This window comes from Mus caroli, chromosome 9 (genome assembly GCF_900094665.2).
Source record: "Mus caroli chromosome 9, CAROLI_EIJ_v1.1, whole genome shotgun sequence".
In the NCBI taxonomy this organism is placed as follows: Eukaryota; Metazoa; Chordata; class Mammalia; order Rodentia; family Muridae; genus Mus; species Mus caroli.
In genome coordinates this window covers 105633587-105652182 of record NC_034578.1, presented here as the reverse complement: position 1 = coordinate 105652182, position 18596 = coordinate 105633587, and the positions used below count along the sequence as shown (strand labels likewise).

Below are 18596 nucleotides of genomic sequence, written 5' to 3'. Positions count from 1 at the left end.
TAAATGCTTTCTCTCTCCCTGCTATCTCCAAAGAGCCTGGTGATAGGATGCTGAGGGAAATGCTTCCAAGTATTCAACAAGGAGACCATGCATCTATGCAGCCCTCAGAATGCACTGGAGTCCTAAAGCTGTCTCCTTCCTGGAAAGGCAAGCGTGTGAGAGCATGCAAACTCCCCCACTAAACACCTTAGACAGTTTTAGTAGGCAAGAGTGAGAGCAAAAAGATTTAGGGCTTTAGTTCACAAAATTCTCGTCAAAGTCATTAGCTGGCTAAAATCTGGTGGCAATAGACAGTCTGTTGAACCAGCATGTACCAGAAGGTAGCCCCAGGTAGAGCTTGCTAATCTCAACAGAGCACAGAGGCAGGCGCCATGGGTCAGCTATTGCTCAGCTACCTCCGGACCATCAGGCCCATTGACACTCACTCTGTGAGTTGTGAGGATGCAGTGTCAAAGGGCCCCCAAGGACACCGAGAACTGCAAAGCTGACTGATAATGTAACTCCCTTTGGTACTCGGAGTTGGGAGTCCCTGAGAGGAGTACCTGTCTCTCAGCACATGGTTCCGGATCTCTTCCACCAGTTGGAATGCTCGGGACAGAGGTGACCGGAACACATCGACTGCCAGAAGATTTCTGTGCCAGGGAGACACCGATGACTTCACAAATATCTGTTGGATGTACGCCACGGGGGCACCCACGTACTGTAGAAGAAATAGGACAGGGTAGAAAGGAAGCACTGAGCACGTGCTATAGGAAGACAGTAATGAGTTAGGTGTCGGGAAAGTATGTCCTATTCCCCACAAAGCTCAGATTCATCTTCTGTGTTTTCAGGAATAAAGCTATGTCCATTACAGCCCGACTGGTCCTTGGCCCATACTATTATAACAGAGTTTTGTGTCTGCAAGAGACATGTCTGGTCTATCATACTACCAAGCCTAAATCACTTCCTGTCTAGCCCTTTACCAGAGCATAGCTGCTAGCTACACCGACTACAAGCTCCAAGAGGTCTCAGTGATATATAGACACTGATCGACAGAGTTACTACTCTGTAGTGTGCTTAAAAAAATCAAGCCAAGTTTTTGGCTGGATATGATGATGCATGATATAATCTGAACAATTAAGAGGCAGAGGCAGGATCATCCCTGTCTGAGGACCAGCCTGGTTTAACCAGTGAGTTCCAGGCCAGCCAGGCTACACAGCTGTTTCAAAAACAACAAACACATTTTTCAAGCCTAGCTCTCCAACTCTATGGCATGAGAAGTGCTTCTGACTCCGGGGTACTGGTATCACACAGGTGCACCACCATGCCCAGCCCTCCACCGTGTTTCTATACAACATGTTGTTATCCCATTTGTCCTAGGCAGCTTTTTCCTTTGCCATCCCACCAACTCTGGGTAGCCCAGAGCTCCTGTGCTTTCATTCACCGGCGGATGCCTTTGCAGACACGCCATGTTGGCCTCCTCTGCAGACTCATTCCTCGTCTCACCTGGGCTCTCTGCTGGGTGGCTCTTGGGTCAGCCACCGACTTCCACGTGAACCTTCCCAGAAGGTGCTCCACATCCTTCAAGTTCTTTCTAAGTCTTAGCCCAGTCATTAAATACATCAAGTCATCATTTAATATGTGACTTCCAGTTCTCTCTTCTGGACATCAATATTCTCTTACAGGGGCAGCCATCCACAAGCCTTAGACCAGTTTGGAAACTTCTAGAAACAGACCCTGAAAATACTAATTCATCTTAAAAACACAGGAAACTGGAGGGGAGGGAGCCAGCAAAGGGTGTGTTGAGCAAGTGACCTCACAGTGCCTGAGCAAGTAGAGCGGAGGGACTCCATATTGCTCCTACAGACACTGGATAAGGGCTGCTCTGAGGATAGACGTTCTCCAGCACCACAGGCCACAGTACCAGAGATCCTCCGGGGAAGGAACAGCAAGGTTGGTAAGAAGGCAGGCACTAAAATGTAAGTGAAGATGAGGTGTGGCCAATCCCTTGTGCAGTGAGCCCGTTCTGTGGGGACGGGCTCCCTCCATAATCCTTCTTGGGCTGGTGAAGGCGCACACCTTTAGTCTCAGCACTCGGGAGGCAGAGGCAGGTGGGACCTGAGTTTGAAGCCAGCCTGGTCTAAAGAGTGAGTTCCAGCACAATCAGGGCTACAAAGTAAGACCCTATCTAGGAAAACTAAATAAGTAAGTTCCCTACCTGATGTTCAAGTGAGAAAGAGGTATGGACACAGATAGGAATGGTAGCCTACATGAGTGACAATGGATGCAGAAGTGTTCATAGAACTCAGATGTCCCCAAGCAAACAAAAGACCTTTCAGTAGAACAGAGGGAGACAATGGAAGGCAGCCTTCTAATTTGGCCCCCAGTAAGCCAGGCCTTCTTGGGCTCATGTTCTTGTGCAATCTCACCCCTTAAAAGAATGCTTAATCAACTGATTTGCTTCTGACACAAATCAAGCCAAAGTGATGCCATCTTTGAATTTAGGTTATAAACATTATAATAAATCTCTCCCATCTTTTGGTACCAACACCTGGTGAAACAAGACATCGTGTAAGCCATTCTAGAAAGGGCATTTAGCCAACTTTTAGAAAGGAATTAAGAAGTTTGCAAGAGGGCTGGAGTGATGGCTCAGCAGTTAAGAGCATCGACCGCTCTTCCAAAGGTGCTGAGTTCAAATCCCAGCAACCACATGGTGGCTCACAACCATCCGTAATGAGATCTGATGCCCTCTTCTGGTGTGTCTGAAGACAGCTACAGTGTACTTACATATAATAAATAAATCTTTAAAAAAAAAAAGTTTGCAAGAAACCTGCAACCAATTAGCCATGTGAATGCATGTGGAAGCAAATCCCCCCGAGTTGAATTCTGAGATTCCTGAAGCCTGGGCTGCAGTATTGTGAAAGACCCTCAACTAAATACCAAGGTAACAGAACCAAGGCAAGGAGAGCCCAGGCATGAGTCTGAGGTCACACACCAATGGGGAGCAGAGCCAGATTAAACCCACAGCTGCCTGACCCTGAGCTATCCCTTCCTGTATAGTCATCCAGCTCAGGAAATCTCAGACAATTTTGACTCCGGAGAAGCAGCCCAGCATAAGCAGTTTGGGAGAAGAGCTGAGATCCTGGGGAACAAAGGCATCTCTGCCTGCATCTTCTGTGTGTCCAGGCTCAGGCTGCCACCACAAACACTACATTGCTGGCTTAGAAGCCTGACATGGAACAAGCCTGTATGCCTCTGGGAACCTGCCAGATTGGTTCTTATAAAGGCCTGCTGAGGACTGGGGCCACAGCATCCCCAACTCCGTAAGTAGGCAGGTCCCAGTCACCAAGACAGCTGCTCCAGGGCTGGCATGCAAGTGCTGAGGCCCTCAGGCTTTTCTCCTTTTGAAGCCCATCTTCTATTTTGAATTTAGTTCTTCCTTCATAAGTAAGCAGAACAACCTAGATTCAAATTCTAGTACCACCCTCCCTGGCTTCAAGCCATGAATGAGACGAGGGCTCTCCCAATGGGAATAAACCACCCAGCCCAGAACGGGTCCCTGTGAAGGGCAGTCAAAATAACAGATGTGAACTGTTATGTTACAAACCTGGACGAACAGCTGAGGTGTCTATTTAACATACCAAAGAAGACCTGGCTGCCAGGATCTCCCAGAATCCCTCAGTCCCTACCTGTTACAGGGCATGGTTGGCATATGTTGCCCATTCCCCACTCCACAACTCCAGGGGCTGGGCTGCCATTTTGGTTACCTTTGCCCTCTTGGCTGCTGCACCTGCTTCCCTTCTTTTCCCTTCCCCTCCCCCTCCTCCTTTCCCCCAGGGTCACTCTGGACTCTGGCTAGTCTCTCCCTTTTATCTACACTAACCCTGCTCCTCCACAGTACCTAGGAGCAGTCACGTCCCTTCCTTCTGCTTCGCATTCATGAACTACCTAGAAGAGCATCAGGATGAGAGCATTATTCCCTGGAATGGTGAACACCAAGCTGGCATCCCAGGCAGTGTCATCTCAGCCTACTCGTCCCTACAAGCTCATTCAGATTGATCTCCTCACCACCATTTTTCCTGTGTCATTTGGGGACGGTGGGCATTTGAGACAGGGTTTCTCTCTGTAACAGAGGCCAGACTATCCTGGACTTGCTTTGTAGACCAATTGGCCTTGAACTCACAGAGATTCACAGCCTGCCTCTGCCTCCCAAGTGCTAGACTTAAAGATATGTGCTACCATACCAGGCCTGTGACATTCTTTTTTAAAAGCAAACAGTGTTTAAATGTATAAATGTTTTGTCTGCATGTACGTATGTGTATTGCTTATGTGCCTGATGACCAAGGAGGTCAGAAGTGGGCACTGGATGCCCTGGAACTGGAGTTTGGGATAGTTGTGACCATGTGGGCACTGAGATCCAAACCTAGGCCTCTGTGAGAGTGATAAGTGCTCTTACCTGCTGAGTCATCTCTCAAGTCCTTGAGTTAGTTCCTTTAAGGGAATGGCTTCCACAATTGGAGATTTGAACTCAAAAACCCAGAAACAACTTGGGCCACCAACTTTCTCACTCACAGTGCACAAAATAAGATAGTAGGCTCATTCACCATCTCTTAAATAATCCTGGTCTTTACCTACTCAACAAGAACCCTTTCTTGGGCATCTGTGGTGCATAAAACATTGGCATTTATGTAACCTTGAGTGACCATAAATTTACAGCACGGCAATATAAGCAGAGGCCCAGCAGAGTCCTCATGCGGAAGGCAGTTAGCACAGGGCCCTGAAGAAAGAACCATGGAGCCAAGGGCAGGCCTAAGGCCTGGGAGCACGCCTAGTGACCTTGCAAGCCGTCCAAGCATACAGACCTTTTTCTCCTCTCTGTTCAGGCCAGCCAGATCCAATATACAATGACAGCCACAATCATTTGCTGAATGCTAATGGTGGGCCAGGCATTGCACTAAGTCTGCATTCTCTCATTTAATCCTTAGGATAATGTGTAACACAGGCATAATTATCACCTTGTTTTAAATATGGAAACTCAGGCGCAAAAGTATACAGTCATTTGCCCAAGGCCACATGGGGAAATCAAAACCTCTGCTGTTCCTTTGTTTTTCTTTCTCTATAAGCACAGCCCTCTGCCCAGAAGGAACTATTCCGTGCCAGTCCTACAAAGCCATAGGTCATGCTACGTCTAATACAGAGTGGGCTGAACTCAGACCAAGGACCTGGTAAGATGACGAGACTCTGTAGTAGGGGCTGCTGGGAAACGTGTAGCTCTAGCTCCAGGGAGTCTGACACCTGCTTTGCACACATGCCCCTGCCTCTCTGCCTCTTCCTCTGCTTCCTGCCACAATGAGATGAATAGGCTCTTCCACCACACTCTGCTGCCGCCAAGATGTTATGCCTCATCTAAGACACAAAGCAACAGAGACATCTAAAGTGGGACTGAAGCTTCTAAAAATCATAGGCCATACCATGACACCAAAGGCTTCTCATAGCTTGTGACAGTTTCTCAGACTTTTCTTGGTTTTGGTGTGAGTGCTGGTCAGGTATTTTGGGGGGTGTCCCTCAGTTGAGATTGCCTGATGTTTTACTCAGTAGACTAGGGCTATCTATACATCTGGCAGACCCCAGAGGCAAATGCCATTCTTTCTACCCTCCATCACCTTCTTGAGGACTTGCCTGTCAAGTTCTCCACTGCACACGCCCTTCCCTGCCTGTGCTCTGTGGAAGGAAGTCTCTACACACACACACACACACACACACGTAAGGAAGAGAGAAGTCGGGTATTGTGGAACATGCCTTCCTCCAGTACTTGAGAGGCAGATGTAGAAGAATCAGGAGTTCAGCTACATAGCAGGTTGAGGCCAACCTAAGCAACATTAAACCTTGTCTCAAAAAAGAAAAAAAAAAAAAAGAAAGAAAAGAAAAGAAAGAAAGAAAGAAAAGAAAACGAAAAAAGAAAAAAGGGGGAATTATGAATTTTTCTGCCCAACGATTTGCTTACTAGCCCTATTTATTTTATTGAGTCAGTTAATTATGTGGATTTAGGATAAACTTCCAAGTATTTACCATTTATTTGAGAGTAGAAGCATATGCATATAAATCAATACTCCTTTATTGTGATACAAAAACTGTTCCAGCATTGACAATCGAAAATTCTTAGACCCCAACTTTTTTTTCCTTTTTTTTTTGAGACAGGGTTTCTGTGTGCAGACCCTGCTTGTATTGAAACTGACTCTACAGACCAGGGTGGCCTTGAACTCACAAGAATTCAGCCTGCTGCTGCCTTCCAAGCGCTGAGATTAAAGGTGTGTACTACCACTGTTTCTGTACTGCACTGCACACCAGCTCAGTCACATCCAAGATCAATGAAAAGTACCAGGGAAGCCCACTGAACCATCTCTCTACCCCACAAGCAGCTTCGGCTGGCTGCAGACCACTCATGCCGATGGTCAGAGGCAGAGGCCCGGTACACACAGGTGTGTCTTTCTCATCCACACCACCGTCATGCCGGGGTGTTACAATTCAGCAACAGGAGAGTCAAATGCCTAACTAGTTAGCTGGCAGTAACCAGAAAGGAAGTGGAAAGAAGGTGCTATCCTGTGGGAGGTAGAGAAGAGGAGCTCTGTCCCAAGCATGAAGGATAGGCACACTGTCCTTCCATGGTAGGTAAGATCCAAACATGAGCTGGCCGAGCTTCTGAGCTTCAAATAGCAAGTGCAGAAGTCACAGTGAGTGGGATACCAAGTCTCGGCCTTCAACTAGACTTTCTCATATCAATGCTCAGCTCAGAGCCCATCAACTGACAACAGTCCAGTCCAGTAGGGCTGAGGGAGCAACGAGTTCTAACCAGGTATTGACCCTTATAAATTAAGTAACTGGAGAACTTAAGTACTTTGGCCTTCAACTTTTCTTCTAGTTTAAAACAACAACAACAACAACTGTACTTTTAAAACCACCTGACTGGATTATGAAGATTGAAAAAAAATTCCTTACTGATCTGAGAAAGTTAGGCTCACTCCAGGGATGCTCTGGTCATGACTACCTAGGATCAAGGACTGGACGACCTGTCAGCTGGCCTCTGCACATGGTGTGTGAGTAGGCCGGGGATGAATCTGGGTCCAGCTGGTGACCCCTCGTTTCTCTAGGGAGCTCACACTTGTGCGCCATTGTTTTCTTTCAATAAAGGTTACTCATTAAGTGCACAACTAGACACTTGGGTGCCTTTGTCAAGTGGTGAGCACGTGAAGTCACTAGTCTGAAGCTGACCACTCTTGCTGTCACTTGCAGAGTCTGCCTCCACCAATCAGCTCTCTGCTTGGGCTCTCCTCAGTAACAACCCGAGCACCTACCCACTCTGGCTGCTCGCTGGGCTCTCCTTGTTTGTGGTCAGAGTCCGCAGGCGGGGGCGAGTAACCCTTCACAGGCGTGGAGAATTCCACAGGTCCCGTTCCAGGCAAGGGGAGCTTCAGCAGCGGGTAGCTGGGGAGAAGGAAAAGGAGAGAAAGAATAAGGACATCTGAGAGGCAGAGTCTATGAGATGGTGGTGACACGGGAGCCACTGCAATTCCAAGTGCATCCCCGCTGCCAGAACTGTGTGAAACCCCCATTTTATTTACCACAGAATTTCAGCGCTGAAATTCAGACATCATCAAGATCAGAATTTTCAAACATATTTTAGCCACAAAACCTACAAAGAAGCCCAACTAGTAGAACAGGCTGGCTGACCGTTTTCTGAGACTTTAGACAAGACGCTAAACACAAAGTCTTATCAATCAGACATAGGATTAAAAAAAAAAAAACAAAAAACTAGGGGAGAGGATACAGATTCTGGTTCTGACAGCTGAGGAACTGCTCTATTTAAAGGGACAAATCATAAAAGTTGTGAAAGACACCCTGAGGCTGGGGATCACTCAGCCCATGCTGAGCACAGGTTAATGGGTCCATCACACGTAAAGAAACTGGCCTCATGTCAGCAAGCTATGAAATACATGTGTATTTTATTTTGTTTCATCTTTCACTTAAATTTTTTTAATATTCAGAAATAAACTGTGTAAGAGGGAGGCAAATTTGAGGCCTTGTGAGGTGGTACCCTCAAAACAAGACGACAGACACAGAGGAAGTGACTTACATACAGCATGACACACACACGTTAGATGTACAGCTTTCATCCACGCTAACTCTGTAGCTAATCACCACCGAGATCAAGCTACAGAACGTGTCCAGAAGCTCAGAAGGCAGTCCCGGTCACAGCCGTCAACACAGACAGTTCGACGGCCGAGTCATTTTGCTTTTCTTTTGTTTTTGGTGCTGAGACTCGTATGTCTATCTATGTGTACGTTCTACCATGCGGGCCCCACATCCGTCCATTTGTTTATTTAGTGTGGGGTGCACCTCCCAGGCACGTGTTGGGGTCAGAGAGCAGCTTGCAGAAGCCGTTCTTTCATCCCTAGTGCTATGTGGAATCCGGGGATTGAGCTGTCAGGCTTAGCAGCAAACACTCTTTACCCACTGAGCCGTCTTGTCAGCCCAGCTTTGCCTATTTTTTAACTTAATATAAAATAAATTATCTATCCTATTTATGAACTTTATTGTAAATGGTTCGATATATATAAGTATCTGTTATAGTCCTATATGTTAGTACATGCAGAGCCTAATTCTTTGTTTTTGGTTTTTTTGAGACAGGGTTTCTCTGTGTAGCCCTGGCTGTCCTGGAACTCTCTGTGTAGACCAGGCTGGCTGCAAACTCAGAGATCAGCCTGCCTCTGCCTCCTGAGTGCTGGGATTAAAAGTGCATGCTACCAATGCCTAGCAGTGAAGCACATGGACACATATTAGAGACGGAGACGTAAGTCAGTGGTAGAGTCCTCGCCTAGCATCTCTAAGGCCTTGTGCTCATCTCCTAGCACTATAGTAAAATCCCTGACATAACAGGGACGTGGTATTCCACTGAATGAATATATTATTGTACACGTTGTATACTTCCCTGCCAAGGGACACTTGGCTGTTTCTAATTGACGTTATTGAAAATAAAGCTATGAACACTGGAGAGATGGCTCAACAGCCAGAATGTTTTCTGTTTTCCCAGAGGATCTGAGTTCAGTTCCTGGCACTTACTGGATCACATTCATCTGTAACTTCAACTCCAGGGGATTTTTCTGGCTTCCTTTGACACTTAAACATGTGGCAATCACTCATGCAAACATATAAAAATAAAAATTTTTTAAATAAGTGTAATAAGCATTTATGAACTAATTTTATTATTATATGTAAGTACACTGTAGCTGCCTTCAGACACACCAGAAGAGGATGTCAGATCCCATTACAGATGGCTGTGAGCCACCGTGTGGTTGCTGGGATTTGAACTCAGAACCTTCGGAAGAACAGTTGGTGCTCTTAACCACTGAGCCATCTCTCCAACCCAAAATTTAAAAATCTCAAATAAAAAAATCTAGACGTAATCTTGCTTACCACAGCTTCGAAGGAAAGAAGGAAGGAGACAAACTATGATTATTGATTATTTATTTTGAGAGTCAATCTTCCTACGAAGTCCAAGCTGGCCTTGAACCCACATCCTTTAGCCTTCCAGATGCTGGGATTTATAGGTGTGTAGTACCATGCCTGCATGGATGGGTGGTTTGGGTTGTTTCATGTGATGCTGATGTTGTCTGTAGTTCTTGAGTTTTGGTTTATACACATGTATTTCTCCATCTACTTTTAATTTTAGGCCATGTGGGCAGAACCTCAAGGGAGACGGTAAATAATATTTGAACTTCTTACATAAGTGCTAGAAATCATTTTTTAAAGATTTGTTTCTATTTTATGCACATGTGTACTTTGCCAGCATTTATGTCCATGTACCATATGCACAAAGTGCCTACAGAAGCCAGAAGAGGTCACTAGATTCCCTGGAACTGGAGTTACACATGGTAGCCATGTGGGTGTGGGAACCAAACCTTGACCTCTGGAAGAGCAGCGAGTTGTCCTAACTGCTGAGCCACATCTCCAGCCCCGCGCCAGGAACAAGTCTAAGCACTTAAAGTGTACACTAGCTGTATAAATACTACTCTGTAGGAGGCATTCTCCATAATAAAAATGGAAGTCTCCATTTATAGAGAAGACAACAATTAAGTTATCATTCAGCTACCAACCAATCCCAAACCAAGTCGTGGGCTTTAAAATAATACACTATTTAAATGGAACTATAAACAAAGACAATATGAAAGCATATTTGGGGGACTGAAGAGATGGCTCAGCGGTTAAGAGCACTGACTGCTCTTCCGAAGGTCCTGAGTTCAAATTCCAGCAACCACATGGTGGCTCACAACCATCTGTAATGAGATCTGATGCACTCTTGTGGTGTGTCTGAAGACAGCTCTACACACTTAGATATAATAATAAATAAATCTTTAGACCGGAACGAACGGGGTCAAACAGAGCGAGGAGAGGTCCTGAATTCAAATACCCAGCAACCACATGATGGCTCACAACCATCAGTACAGCTACAGTGTACTCATATACGTAAAATAAATAAATAGCCAGGCAGTGGCGGCACATGCCTTTAATCCCAGCACTTGGGAGGCAGAGGCAGGTGGATTTCTGAGTTTGAGGCCAGTCTGGTTTACAGAATGAGTTCTAGGACAGCCAGAGCTACACAGAGAAACCCTGTCTTGGAGAGAAAAAAAGAGAAAAGAAAAGAAAGAAAAGAAAAGAAAAATAAGTAAATAAATCTTTTTTAAAAAGGAAAGAAACAAAGCATATTTGGGGTTGCATGTGATACCATGTGCTTATAATCCCAGTACTTGGGAAGCAGTAAGATGCAAAAAGATCATAGCCAGCCTAGGCCACATAGTAAGTTCCAGGATGGCTTAGGATACATAGAATGACCTGGGTCAGAGACTGAGGAGAAGGAAAGCATCTTTGGGAGATGAAGGCCTGCCGCCCTCTCGAGCTGCTCTCCTACAGTCCAGGACATGTCTAACCCAGGGCTGTGCACCTGGCAAGAGTGAAGTTTCCTTGGTGGAGAAATCTGTACATTTGCTTCTGCCTCCTTTCTGGACATGGCTACCCGACTGCTCAGTGTCCTGGCAGCTGGGTCACCACTAACAGGCAACCAGCCTGGTTGTTTTCTCAGTAGTTATTCTTTCAACAAATATTTGAGCGTGAACTCAGGGCCAGACATTGTGCAAGGCCCAGAGATGCACAAGGCAGACAAGATCTCTGCTCTCAAAATTTACATTGCAGTTGGAGAGCAAAAACAGACCAGGTGGGCTTTAGCTGGCAGTGAGCAAGAGGGAGGGAGACTCATGCAGGAAGCAGGGAAGACCTCAAGCCACACCGGAGGGTTTATGTGCAGATTCAGAGCTAAGAATCAGGGCCAGGTTACTCCATGTTACTGACAACTTCCTGATAATTTGAGTTCTACATTCATCATTTGTGCCTGTCTGTCACCTAACTACCACAGTCCTTTAGGTCACCAATCTCATGGTCCACCCTTCCAGAGGCACCTTAGCCAGTCAGTCTGTCTGTCCATCTGCTAGCTTCTCTTGGGCACCCTGGCAGTTAGGATGCCTCGGTGCCTTGCCTCTCTGGCCTGAGCGATACATTTTATTATCTCCGGCGTGTTAAGCACATGCTCTGCTCCTGCCCATAGGTGCCCAGAAACAGGTTTTCCACACACTATGTCCTTTCAGCTCCAGGTATTTCCCTACAGTGTAGGGTGACAGGGCCACCCAGGGAAGAACTGAGACCCAAGAAAGACCTGCTAACAGTATATTGTATTTTGGTGTGTTGCAATTTTTTTTTCTGTATTTTTGAGATAGAGTTTCTCTGTGTAGCTCTGGCTGTCCTGGGATTCACTCTGTGGACCAGGCTGGCCTCAAACTCAGAGAGATCCACCTGCCACTCCCTCCCGAGTGCTGGGGTTAAAGGTGTGCACCAGCACCTCCAGGTATCTAGTAAGTTTTTAAGCCTCTGGTTTCGTTTGGCAGTGTGCTGTTATTTTATTTCCATCATCTCAAGGGATTCTTTAACTTCTCATTTCTTTGACTCGATGGCTTAATTTCTACAGATCTGTGAATGTTCCTGTTTTCTTTCTGTTGCTGATCTTATTCTGGCTTATTTCCACTGTAATCATGACAGGTGTACTCTAGCTGCTGGTGGAGTGCTCTGTTTATGTTTACTGCTCTAACAACTGTGTTGAACCTGTTTCCTTAGTGACCTTAGCTGGTTGCTGCTTTTTGAGGTTTTTTTGTTTATTTTGAGGTAAATTTCATGCAGCCTAGGCTGGCCTTGAATTTATTACACAGTTGAGGCTACCTTAAACTCTTTACCTTCTAAGTGTTGGGATTACAGGCATACACACGCCTGGCTCCTGTCTGGATGTCATATCCATTAGTGAAGTAGATTGAAATCACCACCATTACTGTAAACAGTCTGTCTGGGGGTTCTGTGGTCAGCTGTGTGTACTTACTGCTATTATATCCTCCTTTTATGGAATGGTATCACTTTTATGTCCCTTGCCATTTATAACTTTGAAGTTTATTATATGATAATAATAAAGCCCTTCTAGGTCTCCTTCAGTTACTATTTGCATATAATATCTCTTTTTAGCATAGCATTTTCTGTCTCTTTGTGATCTTATGTTTAAACTTATTGTGTCTATCCACAAGGTAATTTATTTTTATTTTAAAATTTTCAAGATTTATTTATTTTTATTTTATGTGTGAATGTTTGCCTGAACATATATTTTGCTTGTATTTCTGTGCAACACAGGTGAGTGATGGGAATTGAACTCATGTCTTCTGGAAGAACAGCCAGTGTTCTTAACCACTGAGCCATTTCTCCAGTCCCCAGTCTTTCCTTTTAATAAGGAAGCTGGGAGAGTTGAGTACAGAAGCCTCAAGGGCTTTCCTCCTACTTACCTTTCTTCTTGAGTAAACTGTGAGTGATAAAGCAGTCTGTGATTCCTGCAAGCTTTGGGGAGTTGTTGTGGCTGTTTTGAGTTTTTTGTTTTTTTGGTTTTTTTTTTTTTTTAGTTTTTTTAGTTTTAGAGTCTGTAAGACCAGAAGAAGAGGAAGTTCTTGCTTTGAATGTTCAACTGGGCAGTGTCATGGAAAGGTCTAAGGAGCTGGCCTCTGGGCCCCTCCAGAGTCCAGGCTTCAGAGCAGAGATCAGGGTGCTTTGTAACTTTGATCTCAGCCACTCTGGCTGACCTAACCATAAGCACAGACAGGCTTAAGTTACTCTGATTTCCTTTTCTTAGTGTGAAAAGAACATATAAATGTCTCAGCAGACAAAGAGGCGAGCTGTTACATGGCCCATTGTGTGACCGCAAAGGTAACCATGGAACAACCAGAGATGTGGATAGAAAGGGACAAAAGGGTTGCGTCCAGGCCACTACAGCTGAGATACACAGCCCCAGCTGAAGATGCCAGTCACTCTCCTGAAAGGAAAAGCAAGAGGGAAAGGGACCACATCTGTTCTCAAATACCTGCAAGGCTGTCATCCTCGGGAGGCTTAATACACTTTCATCGTGACACCAACTCCCTCTCCGAGCTAGATGTCCTGTACCCTTACCCTTCTCTTGCACGCGCACGTGCGCGCACACACACACACACAAGGTCTAAGGCAAAGTCTGCCTCTGAGCTGTGCCACCCTCTTGGGTCCTGGCAGCCTAACCTCCAGGAAGTAGAAATACAACTTTCGCTACAATGTCTATTTGCTACAAGTTTCATCAGCTTTTCCCAGTGGATGGAGTTAACAGTTACTACACTTAGGAACCAGACAGCAGAGAATTTACCAAAGCCCACTTACAAGGCTCAGCACTCAGGCTATTTGAAGGAGTATCCTCAGATCTCATTCACTGACGCCTCAACACCAGCTTAGAGAAGAAAATCAGACCCCTGGTGCTGTCTGAGGAGCCTGACTCCTGTATACACAGCCTCTCAAGCCCTGATTCTTCAACCTGATGGAGAAAGGTGCATTCGTCAGCCCTCATTAGTCAGCACCCCTTGAGTCCTGCTCTGTGCCTTTTAGAGGGGACTTGGTGATGAACGAACGGGGTAAACACAGCTGCATTGCTGTCGTTCAGGTCGCTACTGGATCTCAGGAGAGAGAGCGAGTGCAGCGGTCCTTTGGGTCTTAACAAATCTCACCTAAGGAATAAAGAGCAGCAGTTGAGTGGAGCCTGACTATCTGACACAGTTACTAAAAGCTGGCTGCTACCCATGCTTTGCTTCCTCTAGCCACCTCAAGGCTATGACAGAAAGGGAGTTGTTTCAACAGAAAAACTTCCCAGAATAGAAAATGACATTGGGGTTTGTATGCCTAGGTCCAAGATCTCAATGAGTTCTTGTCAGAGAGAAAGGAAAGAAGAAAGGGCATTTGTACATTATGGCTCAGACAAAGTAGACTACCTCCAAATCCCTACATGGTAAAGCACCCAGGAAACAATGACTACAAAAGCCACTCCCTAGGGGGCATCCTGTACTACACAGGTGAAGGAGCCATAGTTCTACAGGCGTGGCAGTGTGTCACTCTGTAAAATAGACACCATGAGTAGTCCACTGAACCTCTGACTCTCAAGCTCCCCCTCCAGCATCAGTGTGAGAAATTGCCCTGGACTTCAAAACAGATCTGTGCTTCCAGAGTGGAGATACTAGCACTTTATAGGAGGTCTATCTGGTTAGCCTTTTGACGGTACAGCCTGTGTGCTATTCATGCCAAATGTGTTAAGATGCCAAAAGCCGGGGCTGGTGAGATGGCTCAGCAGGTAAGGGCACCCGACTGCTCTTCCAAAGGTCCATAGTTCAAATCCCAGCAACCACATGGTGGCTCACAACCATCCGTAATGAGATCTGACTCCCTCTTCTGGTGTGTCTGAAGACAGCTACAGTGTACTTACATATAATAAATAAATAAATAAAGCCAAAAGCCATTCAGCTAAGGCTGTTGAGGTGGCTCTGTGGGCAGAACACCTGCCGACAGGATGGACTTGAGTCCGTCTATCAGGCCCACATGGTGCACATAGAGTTTTCATTTGACTTCTACACAAGCATACCAAGTGAATAAATAAGAATGTAGTGAGCACTTTTTAAAGACACCCCGGTAGCTTGCCATATGGAGAAGCTGCTGAAGAAGCCACAGAAGCAGTTCATCCTCAAAAATTATTTTTGGGGTCTTAGTGTGGTGGCACACACCTCCAATCTCCCTACAAGGGAGGCAGAGGCAGGCGACGGCAGGGAGCTCCAGGCTAGCTAGCCCGGTCCACACAAATGCAAAGAGCTTAGAGCTTCCCGGTGTGTAGTGTCCAGGCATGGGGACCTGTGACAGCAGCAAACTTAGGTACAGCAGAAACCTCATCAGTGAAAGCCCACTGTGTTTAGCCCACCTTCCATACGGTTCTGACAGTACCCCATGTCTGAGAACCTGCCTTAACCTATAAGATTTCATATAGTTCTGATACCGCTGTATGTCTCAAAACCTGCCTAACCCTCTAAATGAGATCTAGAGAAATAAAACACTAAAGAGGTCAGTTAACAGAGAATTTTGACTTTTTGCTTGTTTTTTTTTTTAATAGCCAGCAGTCCTCACAGTACTCCTAATTCATCATGCAGCATGTGTCATCCTAAGTATTTTATAATATGCAATACAGTTAGGTAGGTTTTAAACACCAATGTACACTGAGCCAGAACGAAGAGAGGCAGGCAACAGAGACAGTGACATGGGCCAGGCACGTCACTAAACTCCCAGCCCTTTTCTGGAATGAAGCGATAACTGGACCGTTTCCTAAGTACTGTGAGGAGAAATGAGAAATTTAATTATATCCCTGACTTGGCACCAGGGAGGGAGCTCTCAATGCATGATACTCATCTTTCTTACTGTAAATTAGGGAAAAGTCTGGGGTCATTTATAACACATTGGGAACAGGAGGGTCTGCCTTAGCCAGACTTACAGCACAGCATTGTATACAGTGAATCTGAAAAACCTTTTTTTTTTTGTGCTAGGGATTGAACCTAGAGCTTTGAGCACACCAGACAAAGCTCTACCTTTGAGCCACACCCAAGCCTGTAAAATACATTTTTTTCCCTAGAGAAAATGATATCAAGGTGGGTTCTTCACATAGCTGAAAATGTTGTACGGTTTCATGAGCCCACCTTATATCAAGCCCCTCATTTTACAAGGTCACAGTCAGTTTTCAGGCTTCTATGAGGCCTGTGAAAGAAAAGAAACACAAGTTCCCATGGCTTTTACTACAGACCTTGCCATACAGCAGCAAGTAACAAGGGATCCGAACATGAGAAAACGACAAGAGAAGCAAGCGTTTGAGACAACCCGTAGAAGGTGTCCAAGGAGTTGTTCAAACAAACGCACTTTACCCTGCAGTACTCAGACTCTTGCTAGTAACTAACGCTAAAGGGAAAATGCCTTTGAACTCTCTACTATGCAGCTCTAGTGAGTATCCTTACTACGTTCCCACTACATAAAAATACACAGCATCCAAGAGCTCCAACAGTTAGGTTTAGTGTCAGCTGTCACCCCACACTGTTCTACCACGTAAGGGGCAAACTGAAAGCATACCAGCAGGCTAAGATGCAGAGTCCTGTGAAGAGGATGATGGGAATTGGATAGGATGCGCAGAGTAGCCCATGGTTGTAGAAGGCCTGAGATATCTTCTCACGAAGCCTTTCAGTCAGGGTCATCCTCGGCTAAGTCACCTTGCTGCCATCCCGGAAAGTGACCATGGATCAGCCCGGAAGATGCTGGATATCACTGACAGCAGACATCATCTGCAGGTACCTAACCAGGAAGGAGAAAAGGAATATAACATTAAGTACTTGGGAGTTGGAGAGAGCTCTGGCTGCTCTTCCTGAGGACCCAGGTTCAATTCCCGGACTCACATGGAAGCTCACTCCACTTCCAGGAGATCCAAGACCCTCACACACAGACATACATGCAAACAAAATGCCAATGCACATTTAAAAAAAAAAAAAAAAACCCTAAGTACATGGTTCTATACACCAGGACTGCTACGGGGAGGGGGCAGTTATGTGGCTAGAGCCTGGTTTCAGAATATGTAGAGTCTGGAGATGCGAGTCTCAAATAGGCATATGCACACGCACAACCTTGGCACCTTTGTAAGTGACTGCTCTCTCAATGCAGGACCTAGCTCTCTGTAGGAACTAAGGGAAAGGAGCTCACGGTGAAAACTCCAAGTTCCTCATTTGTGTTGCAGTGAGAACAGAAGCTAGTGTTAAAAAGCAAATTAAGGGTTAGCATAGCACGGTCTGGAAGAGTGAGGAAGTTAAGTAAGTGGGCTTATAGTTGGGTATGAGATAGCCAATCTAGACAGATAAGATGGGGCTCTTAGCCAGCTTTCCACCCCAACCCCTGGAGCAATTGAGAAATAGATGTAAAACACCATTATCCTTTCAAATGTCTTATTTCTAATGCAGCTAATCATAAAAACAGACTGCACTTTAAGTAAGGATGGCATCTAACAAGAAGCTCCTGCCCAGAAACCACCTCAGAGCACCCCACAGACAAGGAGCTAACCGTGAGGAAACCAGGAAAGACTGCAGCTCCACATGGTGACTGGGGTAAGACGCAGCGCTCTGCCATCCCTCAAATGTGAACACACTGCTTAGTTTTATTAACAGCACTTAAGACATCTGCGAGGCTGGAGGGTAGGAACACAGGCTAAGTGACTAGCAGGAAGCAGACAGTCAGTATGAGTAACTGACAGCTGCTGATGGACAGAGAGGGGCTTCAGTCACTCCTGACTGAGGGCAGCACATGGACAGTGACTGCAAACCTAACTCCTGGGGCAGGCCAGGGGGACACTTGTGGATCCTGTGGACCCCCCCCCCCAGCTCCACCCACAGTAGCCCAGAGAACTAGCCAATCTCACAGCAGTCCCCTTGGTCTTCATCTAGTATTCCTCATAGCCCTGTAAGCCTCTCTACTATGAAGTTCAGTGGCTTCCTCCTCTCTTGAAAACCCCTCGGGGGCTGGTGAGATGGCTCAGTGGGTAAGAGCACCCGACTGCTCTTCCAAAGGTCCAGAGTTCAAATCCCAGCAACCACATGGTGGCTCACAACCATCCGTAACGAGATCTGGCGCCCTCTTCTGGAGTGTCTGAAGACAGCTACAGTGTACTTACATATAATAAATAAATAAATCTTTAAAAAAAAAAAAAGAAAGAAAGAAAACCCCTCTTTCAGGAGTTTCTATCACTTTTCCTTAATTTCTCATATTTTTTCAGTTTCTTACTTTTCTGTAATTGTTAATAAAGCTTGTTTCTATTTTGCAAATTCCAAGAGTCCACCTCTTTAATTTACAACAGCATGAGACGATGAACTTGGAGCAACTGTTCCAAGTGATCTTTAGTGGCTATTGAGTGCCGGCTCAATAGGTCACTTGGTCACAAACAACATGGCTGTGAGGTCCTATGGCTCTCTGATACTGAATCACTCTCAGTCCAACCAAACAAGCCTGAGAACTTCCTCGCTAGCCTTACAAATGCCCAGCAAATGCTACCCATGACCCACATATCCCAGCCCCGTATCAGACATTTGTAAAAGACCACTCCCCAAGGGCATATGCACGCATGCCTA

General features: G+C 45.8%; 1 protein-coding gene across 6 annotated transcripts in view; it reads right to left on the bottom strand.

Annotated features, from left to right (window-relative positions):
* The window catches only part of Scap (SREBF chaperone), a 48887-nt gene that overhangs the window by 11972 nt on the left and 18319 nt on the right, over positions 1-18596 (bottom strand). For all 6 annotated transcript variants that reach the window (XM_021171334.1, XM_021171333.1, XM_029481421.1 and 3 more), the window contains 3 exons: positions 16561-16779; positions 7332-7461; positions 543-700 (listed from right to left, as the gene is read on the bottom strand). In XM_021171334.1, coding sequence (XP_021026993.1) covers positions 543-700; positions 7332-7461; positions 16561-16682 — 410 coding nt within the window. In that variant the 5' untranslated portion in view covers positions 16683-16779. The remainder of the gene's footprint in view (positions 1-542; positions 701-7331; positions 7462-16560; positions 16780-18596) is intronic.